This window comes from Argiope bruennichi, chromosome 9 (assembly GCF_947563725.1).
Source record: "Argiope bruennichi chromosome 9, qqArgBrue1.1, whole genome shotgun sequence".
NCBI classification, from domain to species: Eukaryota; Metazoa; Arthropoda; class Arachnida; order Araneae; family Araneidae; genus Argiope; species Argiope bruennichi.
Window position 1 is genome coordinate 34,267,513 of NC_079159.1, and position 18,799 is coordinate 34,286,311.

The following is an 18,799-nucleotide window of genomic DNA, read 5'->3' on the forward strand; positions in this document are numbered from 1 at the left end:
TGACTTTCACACGAGTCAACATCTAAGGCAAATTTTGTTTTATAATATTTTATTTGTTTTAGAATAGTTTTATAATTATTTATCATTTTGTTTAAAAGTACTTTTAGATTAAAATTTTTCTTTTTTACGATTTACAAATCCAACTATTTTGAAAATGGCCCGCAATAATTTTTTTTTTCTTTTGCTACTTTAACTTGTAATAATATTTGTTATTTAAAAACTGCTTAGCTATATTAAATCAAAATTTTCAAAAAAAAATCTGTTATTGGAAAGTAGAGAAGTGAAATAATTTACATTACCAATAGACACCTACAGTACTTAGTTCAGCCTTGTTTAGAAATAATTGATAACTAACTTCTAGTTCTTCTAGAATTAATTCCAGCTTCTGTGCCAGACGACTTCAGCTCGAAATCCGATTCCACGCAACATCTGCTGTGTATTCTGGATAAGCAAAATGTGATGCGAAAATTTGGAAAGGAGAGTGCTGGAGCAGCTGAGGTCCTCGTCATCTGTCCGGGGCTCAGAATTACAAGCTCCGTCCTAAAATAGGCCTATACTACCCCAAATGGGATATTGATACAGCTAAACAAAAAGTAATATTATTTTTCTGGCAAATCACCGATGAATTGATTGATCCGCCTGCGTTAGTATATTCAGTTTAAAGAATGGTTGTTTTATGGAACACTTCAGGATTAACCCGCTAAACAGCAATATATATCCACATCCACAACCACAACCACATATGTTAACGACGCGAAATAAAATTTGTAATGAAAATTATTTCTGCTATTAATTCATCTAATTGGTAGTTAATGGGGAAAATTGGAATTTCATGGTTAGAATAATATATAAATCAAAATTGGACTGATATATTGATTAATTAGATAATATATAGATTATATTTGACTGATTTGTTCATTTTACAATTAAGTTCCAAACACAATATGTTATTTTATAGTCATCCCATCTTCTATATAAACAATATTAAACTCCCTGCCCAGGATACGAAAGAAACAACAGTAATAAACGAAATTTTTAATAATTAACTTTTTTTTAATTTTTAAAATTTTTTATCATAAGGAGTTCTTGATAACGAATATGTCATTCGTCAGTAATAATTTGTAAAAAAAAGGAGGGGGGGAGATTTTAAGCCTTTAGGACTGGGTTTGAAATCAAGTTAGGTTTTAAAACCTTATACAATTTTCTCTGATATACTATAATCAATACCTTACCATAAGTAACTGTAGGCAATTGAGATTTAATGTTTCTCATATTTGAAGACAAAACTGAGTGATGTTCGAATGCTTGAATTTTACATATATTTGTCAGCTAGATTTGGAAACAATCAAAAACTAGCATTTAAAATAATCTCGATACTTGGAAATACTCATTGTTCGATTTTTTTTTTTTTTTTTTTTTTTTTTTTTTTGAAAAGGAAGATATTAATTATTAGATCCATAAGTACGGGTAGATATCATTAGATCCATGGATCATTACACTCGAAACTATACTGGATCTGCCAAATATGTGAACTTTCGTAGTACAAAAGACCTTAAAAGTAAGAGATGCCATCAAAAAGTAGCTTTACGTAACATTAACTTTTGATTTATATTTCCGAAATAAACTTGCGTTTCAATAAAGGTTTTTTATTTAGCTTCTGGTTTACAGAATCTAAGATTTTATTTAATCGATATTAGTGTTTGAGTTCGCTGCCCTTGACGTACAATGCCAAAAATAACGAGCTTCATCTTTGCTCGTTTTGATCCATATATCTTTAATTTTTAGGGCTGTTTCTTATATGCTGTATATCGAAATGAGAAAGAAATTCACAGAAAAATTCAGTTCAGTTACATTAACGTCACGTTTTATAGTAACACTAGGACTATTTTGGGACAGACCTTGTAATTTCGAACCACGGTCAGACGACGAAGAGGACACGCGAGCTGGCGCCGTGGTTTCCAAGCTTCTGCTCCTCACCAGCAGAGGAACGTTTGGTCTCGACGAATTTGATGTGCGCCGTGCTGGCTCACACTATGGTTCCTCAGTGGAATCAGGCCTCGAATTTGAAGCCCTGCAATTCCGAGGGCGAAACCTTACAACTAGGCCACCGTGGCTCCTCATTACAGAAAAAAGATTCTAAGTAACAAGAATAAAACACTATTTTGTCGCCGTTTTTTTTTTTTTTGTTAATATAATTTAGAAATAAAACTACACTTCTATAAAGTTTCTGTTTACTTTATTTGCGGCCCATAAACGATTTTTCTTGTTTGGCGCATGGAAGCATATAAATTTGACTGCCTCACTGTGCAATATTTAGAAAATCGTGCATAACGATTTAATAATTTTTTATTAATTAAATTAGCAAAATCTTTCAAAAGATAAATTATCAAACATTGTAAGACTTTTTTTTTAAATCATACTTCCGTAATAAAATTGCTTTTCATTAAACAGAATAAAAATAAAAAGCCCTAAAAGTCTTTGTTTTTATAGTCTACGCAAATGTAGGTCTTGTTTATTAAACATATGCTAAAATTTGAGCTTGACACCGCTGCTTATATAAAGTAAGTATTTCAATGAAAAAAAAATTAGGGACCAAATTGATATTATTTTTTTCTTTTACATCATTTATTTTTTCATATTCTTAAATTTATACCACCGAAATTTGACTTTTGACTATCTTTCTTCTATAATTTTCTGTTCAGAGATGTTCAAAGTGTCATTGGGGAAAGGTCAGAAAAAGGTCAGAAAGAGAATAAGAGCAGTAGATTATTTCAAACGATACTGTTATTGCAAATCAACCAGTACGGCCATTATATTTAAACATATTTAATTATTTTACAAGTTATCTACATTTTTATTTATTATAGTGTCATTTTATTTTTCAATTAATAATTTCCATTAATTCTAAAATAAAATAAATAATTACAGTTAATTAATATTTCTTAGTTTGATTTCAATAGTTAATTTTACAATTTTTAAAAATGTTGTTTCTGTATCTTCGTGCTCTTCTAAAGAATGGGAAGGGTATGAAATCACAGTAAATATCCAACATTCACAGTTTAACATGTTTCACAATGCTGAGTCATAACAAGGTTTTTACAGATTAAGAATTTCTGTTGTAAAAGTCTATTTCTTCTTTGTATAATGAATTCTCTTTCACTCTTATATTGAAAACAACATCGAAATTCTAGAAAAGAGCTATTACTAAAAAGAAAAGATAAACGAAATAACTAAGTAAAAGTGACAATAATATTAACCCATTGACTAATGACTATCCAGCACTACAATCTCTTGACAACGGGGACACTCGAATATAGACAGAATGATTTTCTACCGTTATAGGAAATTGGAGGAACTCAGTGGGACGATTTTCTACGTTTCAGCCGTTATTTGTAAAACACGGTGGAATGGTTTTCTACGTTCCAGCCGTTATTAACAAAATTCTTTGAGACGGCTTTCTATGTGACAGCCGATTGAAGGGTTAATAATTAAATAATGATTTCCAAAATTACGAATGATAGAGGGGAGAACAAATTAAAAAAAGGTTTCGAAGCCTTTTTTTTTATAAAATTTATTTATTTTTTATTTCTTTATTTTTTATTTATTCATTCATTTATTTATTTTTTATACAATCAATTTCTATTCGCAAATAAAATAAAAATATCACCTAAATTCCAGAAAATAAATTCTAAAAAAAAAACATTATAGTGTTAAGAAATAAAGTATATTGATAGAGAAAAGGTTAAGAAGTAATATTTCAAAAATTTTCTTTGTAAAATCAGCTTTCATTTATATATAAATTGGTAATAGCATCGAAATTCTAGTAAAGAAACTAAGCGGTAGTTTCTGCAATGGAAATTTTAATCTTCATGTTTCATTAGTACGAAAGGCATTGCCCAATCGCAAGTGATAAGAGTATGTCACCTGTTCTCTCGAAAGCTGAGATGCAGCATCTTGCAACACGAAGTCCAGGAGTAGCTTGGGCACTTTGGCTTCCTTCGACTTGTTCAGAATCATTTTCGTCTTCAGAGAGACAGGTTTTACGACTAAAAGACAGATTCAACATGCAATATTTACAATATTAAAAATGATGTTATCATCAAAAACACCATACAGTTGGATTAAAAGAATGTTGCGCGCTATTAACACACGCAATAATTACAATAATAAAAATGGTTTATCATCAAAAACACTATACCGTTGGATTAAAAGAATGTTGCGCGTTATTGATACAAGCAATAATTACAATATTAAAAATGATGTTATTATCAAAAACACTATACCGTTTGATTAAAAGAAGGTTGCGCGTTAAAGACACACGCAATAATTACAATAATAAAAATGGTGTTATCATCAAAAACACTATACCGTTGGATTAAAAGAATGTTGCGCGTTTTTGCCGCATGCAGAAATTACAATAATAAAAATGGCGTATCATCAAAAAAACCATACAGTTGGATTAAAAATATGTTGCGCGTTATTGCAGCATGCAGTAATTACAAAAAAAAATGGCGTTATCATCAAGAAAGAATGTTGCGCGCTTTTGATACACGCAATAATTACGTGTTGTAAAAATAAATAATAAAAATGATGTTATCATCAAAAACACTATACCGCCGGATTAAAAGAATGTTGCGCGTTATTGACGCACGCAATATTTACAATAAGAAGAATGGCGTTATTATCAAAAATGCTATACAGTTGGATTAAAAGAATGTTGCGCGTTATTAATGCATGCAATAATTACGATAATAAAAATGGCGTTATCATCAAAAACACTATAAAGTTACAGATAATTTTTAAATAAAAAGAATGTTGCGCGTTATCGTTACTATTCTTTAATTTAATTAAATGTAAAAGAGATTAGAGTCTCTACTCCTAAACATCATTGCATGATAATGCTTTAACCCGTTTAATTCGTTTGTCCTTGTATTATTTTTTAAATTTGCTCTTAATCATAAAAAGCAATAAAGGACGCACAAAAATGTATTTATTTTATATTGTTGCAATATCTGTGAATATAAACCTTGTAACTAAAATAATGAAAATTATCGTTGTAAAATATGCTTAAATATATTTTTTATTAATTTAAATTAGAGAAAGTTCATTATACGGATATAAATTCATTTTTAAAAAACCTTAAAGTTGCATAATTGTTGCTCGAGAGTATAATCTCAAGTTATAAAAAAACGATAGTATTTCGTTTAATTAAAAATTTTGTAGGACAGTTTCTTTCTGAGTATTTAAGATCCAAAAAATTATTGAGTGCTGAATTTGTCCTATAGTGTTATGAATGAATTTTTGGATCATTCTATCATACAATTTACAGATAGAATATACGATTCTAAATACATGTTAAAAATCATAATATTTAAAACTTGTTTTTTAAAAATATTTTGAAATTTATAAATTTTTGTAAATTATTGTTATGAAAATTTATATGCATACATATAGTAGTATAAATATATAAAATAATTTTTAAAAAATCTTTTCAGATAAACATATTTTAACATTTAAAAAAATTCTTATTAAAAACTTTTTTTCATTCTAATTTTTAATTTTTTTTTTCTTTCCATTTATTAGTATTCAATCTTTGAAACGAAATTTTGGAAGAAAATGTGTATAATTTTATAATTTCATACATTTTTTAAGAAAAAAAATTTATGCATGGGAATTGGATTTTCTTTTACTAAATTAAAGCTTACTTCCAATTGTCCATATGAAGTTGAAATATAAAATGGGTAATCCAGATTTATAAAGTGTATAATAAAAATCCTTATTACAAATTTTAAACAATTCCCTCAAGACTTAAAATTTTCGGTATATTTTCAAAACATGAAATTTGAAGGGGGGCTTCGCTTTGAAGAAAAAGCAATTTAAAATGCACTTATGCTTATAATCTGCTTAGTTATAAAACATTTTTAAATTTAATTTTGTTCACATACAGCACATATTTGGGAAAGGAAATATTAAAATTCTTATCTTCTTTTTATCATTATTTGTTAGTTTTAAAATCTATCATTTTTTAAAAAATTTACACTGTGCATTAAATCATGTTTGATATATACAATTGTTTTTACTTGCTTGCAATTATTTTTTCATTAAATTGAAAAATCTCTAAGAGTAATATTTTTTATTGTATTTATGACATGAAAGACAAACGTCTTTAGTGAAAGAAATTTGAGCAACAAATTAACTTTTTTAGTTCCTTTTCGTCTAATGAATAAATCGTTTTTAAAAATAGGAAATTTAGGAAATTCGTTAGGATAGATAGGATTCTTTTTTAAAAAATAGGACTTATAGGAAATTCGTTAAATTAAAATACCATTAAAACTATACAAACTATTTATTCAGATTAATGTTTCATGCATTCAAAATTAATTTTGTCAGCACGAGTTTGTTTTCTTTAGTTTAATAAATTTCGTTTCGTTAAATTAATGGCTTGTTTTGTAGCTACAAGTAGATTTTTTAGGGTCAATTTCGTAAGTTTGAGTCACAATCAGATGACGAAGACGATGCTTAAATAAACGACCTCTTTAAACCTGAAACTATCAAAAATGATTTGGGTTATGTTCCCTACTGGAAATGTATATTTGTCTATCAAATTTTGAATGAAATACATTCAAAGGAGGTCAGTCTATCCTGTCAACCAAGTAAAAATTAATACGATAACAACAAAATGTAGAGAGCTAAAAAGATAAAGTTTGGCACACAGATTAATTCTAATGTATTAAATTTGGAACCAAACCTATCGAAGGGGTGACAGTCTCTCGTAAGTAATTATAAAAGAGCCAACTGAGATGCAATATTTGGCGATTAATCGTCTGCAGTCAAATCAAAACTATCAGAATATTAAATGTGTGTTTCAAGGAAATGAAAATTCCATAGGCTACAATTGTAGGTACAAGATCACATATAGCACATTTCCATAGGTTTGAAACACATAAGCTAAAACGCATTTAATGTTCTGATAGTTTTGATTTGACTTCATGTAGACAATTAATCGCCAAATACTGCATCTCAACTGGCCCCTTTGAAACTACTTCTCGCCAATAGCTTGCGATTAATAATACACAAATGCATTAATTAGATAGTATACAAGAAAGTTTCGAGGAGACCCTTGCTACTAATTTCTATTGTTCAATTTATTTGTTTCCATATGATTGGTCAATTTTTAAAGTTTGTCCCATGATTTTAAATCACACTGAATAAAATTATGAATAAAATCAAAAAATAAAATTATTTAGGTAGCAGCAGAATTTATATAAAGTAATTTAAATAAAACAGATTATTATTTAAATGTAGATAAATATATAACCAAGTTCTGCCTTGTCCCCTTTTCTATTTACAAACTCAAACTCGACACGCGCATTTAGTAGACGGTTGACATTTCCTAAGCCGTATCTCACGTTCACGTTTGTAAATTTTTATAAGCCTTGAATTCGTCTTAGATAAATGAGAAACGGCACTCCTAGAAGATAACAATTTATGTCAGAAAACCAGAGTAAGAAAACATTGTAGTCAAATAGGTCGATCTCTTAGAACCGAAGTTCTGCATTATGTTCTATCAAGGTTTTAAGGCATTTCAGTTACTGACAGAGGCTTAATCTTCTATCTGCATTCTTTGAGCTTAGAATGCATCCAAAGTGCTTAATAATAAGCGACAAAGTAATCTAAGAGGATAACTGTCTTTTCTACTATAAAACATAAGCTCATGCGTTTTTTTATATTCCATTAGACATTTTGGAAAGTAGAAGATCCTAATTTTAAAATGTCAGGTAATATTCTGAGACAATTTTTTATCATAGATGTTAGAATGCAATTGAGCTTATAGGAGTTGTTTTCGTTACAGATTGAGGTTAACTTATAAAATTTCCCTCAAATGCATTTTGACTTACGGATATTCTTTTCCTTTTATTCTGTGAAAAAGAATATTTTATCTCTTCTTCTTAAAAAAACTACTGGCAATTGAGTATAGTTTTTGCTAGAATATAATGTCATATAATGGTGGCAATTTTATCGATGTATTAATAGGATAAAATTATGCAGAATTAGTTTAAAACTACAATTTATATATAATGGCAATATTCATTTGACTATTATGACATTATATAACAACGTTTTTCTCTTTCCCGTATGCGTAGTATAAAGAACGTATAATAATCATCAAGAAATTCGAATTCGAAATTTTGACGAATCTCTACATTTCAGATATCCCTTAACTCGAAAAACACATTTTGAAAAATGTCCGTCTCCCTTTCTATGACAAAGTTACCTCAAAAAAGCTTTGAACTGGATGGATGAGATTTGGATACGATCTTTACACCAATTTGTAGATTACTATCAAATTTTGAGCAAATTCTAGTCAGTTTGTCTGCCCGGCTGTTCGAATATAAATTAGCACAATAACTACAAAAAGAAAAAAGCTAGATAAATAAAATTCGGTACACAGATTTAACATCGATAGTGCAGACACCAATCAAATTTTGAAGAAAATAAATCCAACAAGGGACTGACCGTTTATCGGTCTGTACTTTCAGAAACATTTAAATGTAATAATTCAAAGACACAATGATTTAAAAATATTAAATTTAGTACTGTATTTTGTGACTTTAAGTGTAGTTTTGTGTCACAATTTTATTCGAAAAAAAAAAACGCGTTTGGAACAGAAATTCGATTTTAGGATACTATTAACCGCATGTCAAGTGTTAATCGCCGAATAATTCGCCAAAGATGATATGATAGATTCAGTAAAAATGCCAAATTTACGCCAAAGGTTAATATTTCTTAACTATAGTACATCATTGCCATGCTAGGCGTTCTTTGGAATAAAACCTTTACTACAGTGTATGCGGTTTGGTTTGGTTTAGTTATATTAACGTCCCGTTTGAAGCAACACTTGGGCTATTTTGGGACGGACCTCTTAATTTTGAACCGCGGTCAGATAACGAGAACAACACCTGAGCTGGCACCCCCCTCTCCACACCACACCAGCGAGAGGACGTTTGGTCAGGACGGATTTAACGTGCAACAGACCCCCTTACACGACGGTTCTTCGGTGGAATCGGGTCTCGAACCTGAAACCCTCCGGTTCCGAAGCCGAGACCTTACCACCAGGCCACCGTGGCCCTACAGTGTATGCGAGAAAGCTTTGAAGAGGCCATTATCTCTGGTTTTCATGATATTTAAATATTGCATAGAAGCATAGATTTTGTTCAGTCATAAGTTATAATATATAAATAAATAATACGTAGTTTCAGAAAGTAACTGAAATGAACCAGCTGGATTGTCCTTAAGCGGGATAACTTCTTCTCATACTCTAATAAATGTACTTGTGTATTAAAAACCATACATCCTTGGCGACTATTAATTATGCAAAAGCCTATTAGGATGCGATTTGGCGATTAATCGCTGCGATACTTATAAATGGAAAAGTACCAAAAACCAATACATATTTAAAACGACTTTTTCTCTACAATTAAAAACAAAATTACAATTGCAGTCACAAAATTATATACGAAACTTCATATATTTAATTCTTTTTGAGTATTATGCTTACATCTTATGAACGTACAGAACGGCAGACAGTCAAACCCTTGACCGATTTGGCTCCAAATATTATTCTTAGGTAAACTTTGCATATGAAATTTGTATATCAAATTTTATCCGTCCAGGTTTCTTTGTTTTATAGCTACTGTGTTAACTTATATTCGAACATCAGGACAGACATCCCCTGAATGGATTTCATTCAAAATTTGATTAAAATCTATAAATATTGTGTAGAGACGATATACCAAATCTCATGTGCGTAGATCAAAGCGTTTTAGAGTTATCGTGTTCATAGACGGATAGACATAATCCCCCCCCCCAAAAAAATGTTTTTTAAACTCGTGAATATTTGAAATGTGAAAATTACTAAATAACGAATTTGAATTATTTATCGATTACAGTATTTTCTCTTTGTATACTTCGTACACGAGAAAATAAAAGTTAGCAAAAATAAATTAATTATTATATTGTCAAGTTAAAATTGTGTTGAAATATGATACTAAATTGGCCATTAGTTTTTGATAAAAATTATTAATGGAGCAGCTTTAAAGGCATAGCCTATGATAACAAAATGCCTAAATCTGCTATTGATACGAATGTTGTGTTGCAGTGCTATTACTAGTTTGAAAGTGACAGTGTGTCCATGTCTATAAATAACCTGGAGGAGAAAATAAAAATTATGAAAGCGTGAGAAGTAGAAAACAACAGATGGTGGTTATAAAGCCACAAAAATTATTATAAAACACAGAGAATCACAATTATTGATTATAAAAAAAATTGAAATGCATAAGATGTGATTCCAGTTTGTTTAAAACTTCGCTACTTGCCACTCACACTTTTACGATTTTTGTTTTGATTAAAGATTGATGGTAAGAATTACTCTCTCTTTAATACATTGATTAAATAATTTTTCCAATGAAAAGCATTCTAATTATTGTTAAATATTGTTGTTTCACTTGCTTAATGTATTTAAAAAAGAGATTTATGATCAATTTTTTCAATCATGTTTTTATATGATACAAGGAAAAAATGTGCATATTTGTGTATTCTAAAGAAACACATATCAGTATTCTCAAACCTTAATTATAAATTAAACCTAAACTAATTTATATTTTGTTTCCTTTTGGTGAGAATTCTTAGAAACACGACATTTCAGTGTTTAAAGGTAGAAAATAAGCAAGAAAAAGAAATGTTACTGTTTTGCACACAAATAAAAGTGTATGCCGAAATATTCCTTTTGTTTAAATTTTCATTTCAATTGTTAAAAACCATAGCTTAAATAAAGAAACGTTGTAGAGAATCATCATTGCAATAAAAGAACAATCATTATTCTTAGATGTAAAAGCATAAAAAAATGCATTTTATAAAAGCATTTTATTTATTTTTATAAAATAAATAATGCATTTAATGCGCTGGAGTGTGACATAAAATACTCCTAAATATTAATTATTTGTTTTGCATTTTTGAATAAGTGGGTTTACTTTCCCAGTGGCATCAGAAAACTTAATTAGGAACTCGTACCTTAGAAAAGTATATCCTAACATAGTCATGGCAATAATTGTTTAAAGATACATATTATAATTACAATTGGTTCAAGAAATCTACTTTCCAAATATCAATTATTAATTAGTATTTTTTATAATGCAGATAATTTAATAAATGACACTTAAATTAAAAACTTCGGGAAATGAAAAATAGTAAACCTGATACAGCACTATATTTAAATTATTCATGTTCAAAAATTGACATCTCAATTGTTTCCATTTCAACTTGTTGATAACAATTATGTTAAAAAAACAAGAAATGCAATCCACAGTTGTTTGAATAAGGATTTAAACTCTAAAATGGTCAAGGTTTACCAGTGATTTCGAATTCAGTCTGTGGAAAGAATACAAAGTAATCTAAAGATTTTATATAATACTTTTAAACAGTCCAACTCGTATTTTTTTATGTTTTTAATGTTTATTATTTAAATTTAAAGATAATACTTGAATGGATTCCCAAAAAAAATGATGTATTCAACAAAAAACATAAGAGTTCTCAATTTAAAATTTCAATTATTCAATCTCATTCTGAACTTCACGCTTTTTTTTTATTTATTAGCACAGGCATTTTTAAAACCAATAGATTTTCTTTGTTTTCTCATGAATTATTTATACCTTTTCAATAAATCCTCAAATTAAAAGTATCAAATACGTATAATTAAGAAATTGAATAATATGGTAATGCGCCTGTTTAAAAATTCAAATGTAAGACAAAAGTAAGAAAGAAAACCACTTCTGTAAGCCACAAAACTACCGAATATTAAATTACATGTATTCTATTTTATACGAAAAACAAATATTTAAAATCTATTTAAGGTTTCCTCACTTATTTAACATAAATTTGCATTGATTGAGGTTTCAAAGTAGTAAACTTCTTTCTTTTTTTTTCTATCGCAATTTTTAAGATAATGATCAGAATATATAAACAAGTATAAAGTAATCAGTAATGTTAGTAATCATGAAATTTAATATTCGTTTTAATTAACCTAGATGCCTAATACTGATTAAACTTACTTTTATTTATTTTTATAAACAGTTAGAGATTTTTTGTATTATATTTTATCTCTATATTTCGAAAAAGAAATATAGAGATAAAATATAGAAATAGAGAAATAAAAAGAAAAAAATTACTAAAGAAGTTTTAATTGCAAAAACTAGTCTTAAACCTAACACATGAATAATTAAAACAGTTATTCGTTTATTAATTATGACCAAAAATTATTTTTTAATTATCTAACAATTATGGTTTTACAGAATTTTAACCTGAATACCTGAATTATAGGATATATAGAGAGAATTTGTTTTGCTGTTGTTTGTTTCAGATCAGCGAGTATTTAATACAGGAATGTTATTGAATATAAACATACTATTCGTCTCAAGAACTCGCAACTATTACTTTTGGAACTAGTTTACCCCGCAGAGGGGTGATACGCAACCAATAAAATGGTTCAATTTTCAGACTTTCATCTTCATCCTATACGTTATGATAGCAAAACGAGATTCTATAATTATTCTTATCTCAGATGGTAAAATCTTAGCTTCGGAACGGAGAATTCTAGCCTTAAATCTCCATTTGACCAAATATCCTTTCCATACATGGGTTAGCTAGAGGTTAAATCTGACGCCATGGATCCCCCTTCCTCAGATATTGTTCGGAAGTTAGATGAAAGGTTGTCAGATCAGTGTAATCCTCGTCATCTGATTGCGGTTCAAAATTCCGAGGTTTGTTCCGAAATAGCTTTCATATAACTTATAAATGACACTATAATTAAATTAAGCAAACTAAATTGCCAATCTAATTATTAAAAGAAATAAGCTGATAGTAGGATTGGGAATTACTGACATTCTCTCTGAGTAATTCGAAAAGTAATCTTATTGTAGATAAGATTAGAAATACCATTTATCAATATTCAAATACCATCTTTCACAGGAAAATCATAAAAAGGGAAACAGACATAAAGTATGAAATTTCCTTTCGAGAGAAAACATAAATTTAATCATAATAATTATTATATTTCCTTAAATTAATTTCTGTCGTAAAAATTAAATAAGGGATTTGTTTTGATAAAAGTGTACTGCTTTTTATTAAGCCCTTGTAAGACTTTAAATTAGACAGACTATAAAATGGGAGTAATTTTAAACGCTTATAGCTGTTAATTATTTATTATTATTAAAATATAATATAACATTTACCAAAATAACTTCGATTTTTAAGTTTTGATTTTTCTTTAAATCCACGATAAAATTTAATGAAAACGAAAATGTTATTTGTAGAAAACTGTAAATGCTTTTAAATCATGCCGTTTTCTAATTAAACTATTTCACAGGTACATGCACAATAGTAATAAAAATAAGAGAACGCTTGTGCGCAATATAAATGCTTGATTTTTTAAAAAAAATAATAAAAAATAGCAATTACCAAAAACTCTCCAAAAACGAAATCATGAGGAAAATTAATAATATAATGGAAAACAACTCTAACGAAAATTATTATTCAAAATTGCGTTTTCAATTTTTAAATGAGTGATTGCATTCAATACATCCATTAGCCTAAAAGCAACATTAATAAACAAAACATCAAAGAAATGTAAATGTAAGGAAAAATATTCGCGTTATACAGAGAAGCACTTACTGAAATCAAAATCTTCTCCGTTAATGCTGAATGTGGCCAATCCCTTTCGAAGTAAAGTCTGGAAAAAAGGAAAAAAAAAAAGAATATATGGACACCAAACGAGTGTCTAATACGAAATGCTGCAGCATAACACTATTTTAAGCTTGTTTCGTCCGCATTTATTTTATACTTTAAATTTGCTTATAATTATACTACAATGAAAATGTGCATATTATATATATATATATATATATATATATATATATATATATATATATATATATATATATATATATATATATATATATATATATATATATATATATATATATATATATATTAGCGCAATAAAAAATATTATTGTAAAATATAATTTTTTAAAAATTTTGAAAAATTCCTAAAAAATTGTATGATGTATGTGTAAAATTGATGTTGTTGAGAATTTTTTTTATTTTAAAATCATGCATAGAACTTTTTGTATAATAATATGACCAAATTTACATTTAAAAAAAGTTTTAAAAAATTTTTAAAAAGCAAAAGTTTTGAAATACTTTCGTATCATGAGTTCTCCATTATCAAAAAATAATTATGTGCTAGCTTTAGTAACTGTAATTTCAATGTTCTGCAATGTAGATCGTCTTGATCGACTTTTTTATAACGCATTTCCAGATATTATGTCAACCTATAATTATTATTTCAAAAACCAAGTTAATTAGCAATTACAGTGCAATTTATTAAAATAATGCTAATGGTATACCAAAAAAATTATAAAATACTGAAACGTATAAGAAAAACTCAAAATTGATGAATTTCAAAAATCAAAGTTAACTTTTCCAGTAATATTATGAATGGTGGTAAATATAAATAATGAAACTTATTTTACCAACTTTCTTAAAGAAAAACGCATTTAAGATTTTATATTAGTTAAACATTCTTAAATTTACTGATGTTATCTCAATAACATATGCTATTTAAATTTAATGATGTTATCTCAATAACATATGCCATTTAAATTTAATGATGTTATCTCAATAACATATGCCATTTAAATTTAATGATGTTATCTCAATAACATATGCCATTTAAATTTAATGATATTATCTCAATTAGGTTCACGCGCAGAGGTTATCATCTGACTTTTATATATGTAATGAATGCTACTTATCAGCACTTATATATTTTATTTATGTAATGAATGCTACTTATCAGCACTTATATATTTTATTTGTGTAATGAATGCTACTTATTATTTCTGGCCAATAAGTTCCACTTTCTCAACTAGATTTGTATTTTCGACCAATTTCATTAAACTTTTCAAAAATACTGAATTAACAATTCCTAATCTATTTCATTTCTTAATTGATTATCTTTTTCTTCGAAGTTACAAGAGGTACAGTCTTCTGGCACTTCTCTAACAAATCCATCTACGAATTTATAGCCATTGGCAAATACAAGTTTTCACTATAAAATTAAAATAGTTTTTAACCATCTATAATTTGATTTGAAAATATTATACATCGTAATCTCTATCGTTTAAAAAGTATTTGAAAACTGTGGTGAAAAAAGAATTTTAATGTTTTCTATAACGACTGCAATTGTCTTCAATTGTATCAACGCTCCTAATATATCATATATGTTTAAATTATCTCTTCAAGGGTTCTGTTCTCTTAATATTACATCCATGTTAAATAAAAGCCATTAATAATATTTTTAACCCTATAATAATAAATAAAACCCTACATAAATACAGTCTCGGTTTTCTGTCATTTCTGAATTACCAACTGAGAAACTGAGTCGAAAACTCGGCCGAAAACTGATGAAAATTCTTCACTTACTTTCCAGCCTTCTGAATTTAGTTGTGCTTTTACTAAAGTATTTGTTGGGCATTTTGGATTCCAGTACAGTGACAGAGATTCAACTTTCAGGAGCTGTAAGAAGACAAAAAAAAAGTATTTTTATCTGTTATATTAAAAAAAATTATATAGAAATAATTCGCATTGCGATTTACAGAACTGAAAGTTTATTGAATTTGTCAAGTGTAACTTCGTAGAAAAAAAATCTAAGAAAATTTGTGTACAATGTTCTCTAATTACTCATTTTGTACGATGTCTTCTATTGAAAAAAATGTCGATTATTTTCCGTTATAATTCATAACTGATAACAAAAAAAATCAAGGTTCGATTTATAAAATAAAGCTCTAATGCAAAGTTGAATTTTTCTCGTGATTTCAGTGCTGTATGTGGCAATCCTGACAACTTTTCTTGCAACGTTGGTAGCCCATATGTGACCATCCAAGCTGAAATATTTTTGACGCATTTTTAGAAGATTCTTTAGGTATAGGTATTATTTAATTACAATTTATAATTTCGGAAAACATGATCCAAAGTATTTCTTCAAAATATTCTTTAGCCAAAGGTTCTCTCGGGTTACTGTTTACAACAATATCATCAACAACGAAAAAGAGGAAAATATACTCGTACATTTACCTACTTTCAAACAATAACACATTCCACATTCATTTCATTCCCTTAACCATCACATCAATTATAAATTTCACAATAAATTTAATTTGTGGAAGGTCGAGCATGTCCGAAATTAAAATTTTTGTCAATGTCCAAAAATGATTTAGAAAACCGTTTTGACCATAAATTTTTACAAATTGTAAAGACCAGCTGTAAATTTAGACTGTCACAAGACAGAGAAACGAACTATTTTATGAATCTAGGTATGTCTAATTGATTTATCAAATCATCCTGACCCAGTTGCGTGAAACGGTTTGCAAATGAGATTTCAGATCAAACCCGCAATACATTATTGAAATGATATAGTTGATTCGGTTTCACTTGATATACATTAAGCGTACATTAACATTTTAATATGAGATAATTCATTGGGAATCTTGAATTCCGTTCTAGAAGCATTTTTTTTTGTTGTTATTGTTGATTGAAATAAATAGTTTAATGAATGCTTTATGCATTATTCGTCCAACTTTTATTGTCCAGTCCATCTTTTTTTTTCTTTTTTTTTTCAAATTAAGATATTAAAGTAGCAGTAGATTCTAGAAAACTCGGTTCAAATAGTTGGGCATGCTTCCTTTAATAAATGTAATAGCATGAGATTACTGAGGTGAAATTGTCCATTTCCCAACATGGGTTTCGAAAGTAAATTTGACCATGCTCCAGCATTCATTATAAACGTATATTTGACCATGTTTCAACATGTGATGACAAAACATAAATCTGAACACTTCTCACCATGTGATTACAAAATTAAAATTTCCGTTGTCCCAGCATATAATTATGAAATTGCCCATACTCCATTTACGATTACACACGTAACTTTGCCCATGTTCCAGTGTGTGATTATAAACGCAAATTGGACAATGTTTCAACATGTGATTTAAAAATTAAAACTTTCCCTATCCCAGCATGTTATTATAAAAGTAAAATCGCCCATGTCCCAACACGTGATTACAAAATTAAAATTTATCATGTCCTAGCATGTGATTACAAAAGTAAAGTTGCCCAGACTCCAAAATGCTATTACAAACGTAACTTTGTCGTATTCCAGTGTGTGATTATAAAAGTAAATTTGACAACGTCTCAACATGCAATTTAAAAATTAAAAATTTTCCCTGTCCCATCATGTGATTATAAAAGTAAAATTTCCCATGTTCCAGCATGTGATTACAAAAGCAGATCTGCCGATGTTCCAGCATTAAAATTAAGATTTCTAATGATCCAGCATGTGACTGCAAAGTAAAACCTGCTCATATTCCTAAGTTTTCTAATTGAAAATGGCACAATAGATCGCTATATTCTATTTCCTTTCCACAATTTTAGAACAATTTTTTTTCAAGTACAAAAAATTTTGATAATTGATTTGATTTGTGCAAACACTGAGCAACAAAGGAGTAAATAAATAAAATAATGAAAGCAGATGAAAATGATCATTATCATCTTATCATTAGCAAGATATAACTTTAGCTGTCAAATTCTCACACCAATATTTTCGAATTTGGGTTTGCTAACAAAGGCTGAATGTACTATCAGTATACAATAAAATACCCTATATCTTAATATATATAAATTACGTGTCACGTTGTTTGTCCGCGATGGACTCCTAAACTACTTAACCGATTTTAATCAAATTTGCACACCGTGTGCAGTTTGATCTAACTTAAAAGATAGGATAGCCCTTTTTTTTGAATTTTTAATTAGAATTTTAATTATTAATTAAAAACTAACTTTCCCGCCAAAAAAATCTTCAAATCGCCAAATGAGTACGGCTTCAATTTTTTTTCCCCAACAGTCATGAGGCTAGGCTTAAGATTTTTCGGCTGATTATTTGAAACGATTCTATTTATTTTCTTAATGTTTGATGCATTTAAAATTAAACATTGTTAATGAATCGATCTTTCAGATTCATTCTTAAGTACTTTTGAATTAAAATAAAACAGAATAAAGGAAATTAAAAATTTCTAATCTGCATAGCGTTACCCCAACTGGCGTAGAAAAAATCACGCATTTGCGTTCCGTAAATGGCGTTGAAAATTCACGCATGCGCATTGTATTATGATTGTTTACATTTCAACGGAAGCGGACTCGATTTAAATTATTTTTAGGTTCGTTGCATGTTTTTGTAATTAAAGTGTATTTATGTTAGTTATATATTTTTTGTATACGCTTATAGTTTTAAGTACATCGTTTTTTAAGTAGTTTTTTTTAACCTGTTTTCAACCGATTATTTTAAACGATTCGTTTTATTTTCTTAATGTTTGATGCATTTAAAATTAAACATTGTTAATGAATCGTTCTGGTCATGATGAATCTGAGAATATTTTGTTGACAAATTCTTGAAATATTACATAAATTAGGAAAGATATTCTTTAGTGCCCATAAAGTTTAAACGCTCAGTGACTCTTTTCAGTAATCATATTACAAAAAAATACTTTGTTTCAGTAAAAAATATTATTATATTAATTGCAGATTAATCCTTTCCACTTTAATTTATAGTATAAATTCTACGGGAACTAACAGAAAATTAGAGAGATACATATTACGTTGTGACTGAAGGCGTTTATAATATTATGAGT

At 28.2% G+C, this 18,799-nt stretch overlaps 1 protein-coding gene across 4 annotated transcripts in view; it reads right to left on the reverse strand.

Moving 5' to 3' along the window:
- The window catches only part of LOC129983915 (intermembrane lipid transfer protein VPS13A-like), a 419,638-nt gene that overhangs the window by 139,416 nt on the left and 261,423 nt on the right, over nt 1–18,799 (reverse strand). For all 4 annotated transcript variants that reach the window (XM_056093621.1, XM_056093622.1, XM_056093619.1 and 1 more), the window contains exons 8-10: nt 15,540–15,632; nt 13,726–13,783; nt 3,925–4,046 (exon numbers count right to left, since the gene is read on the reverse strand). In XM_056093621.1, the coding sequence (XP_055949596.1) occupies nt 3,925–4,046; nt 13,726–13,783; nt 15,540–15,632 (273 nt within the window). The remainder of the gene's footprint in view (nt 1–3,924; nt 4,047–13,725; nt 13,784–15,539; nt 15,633–18,799) is intronic.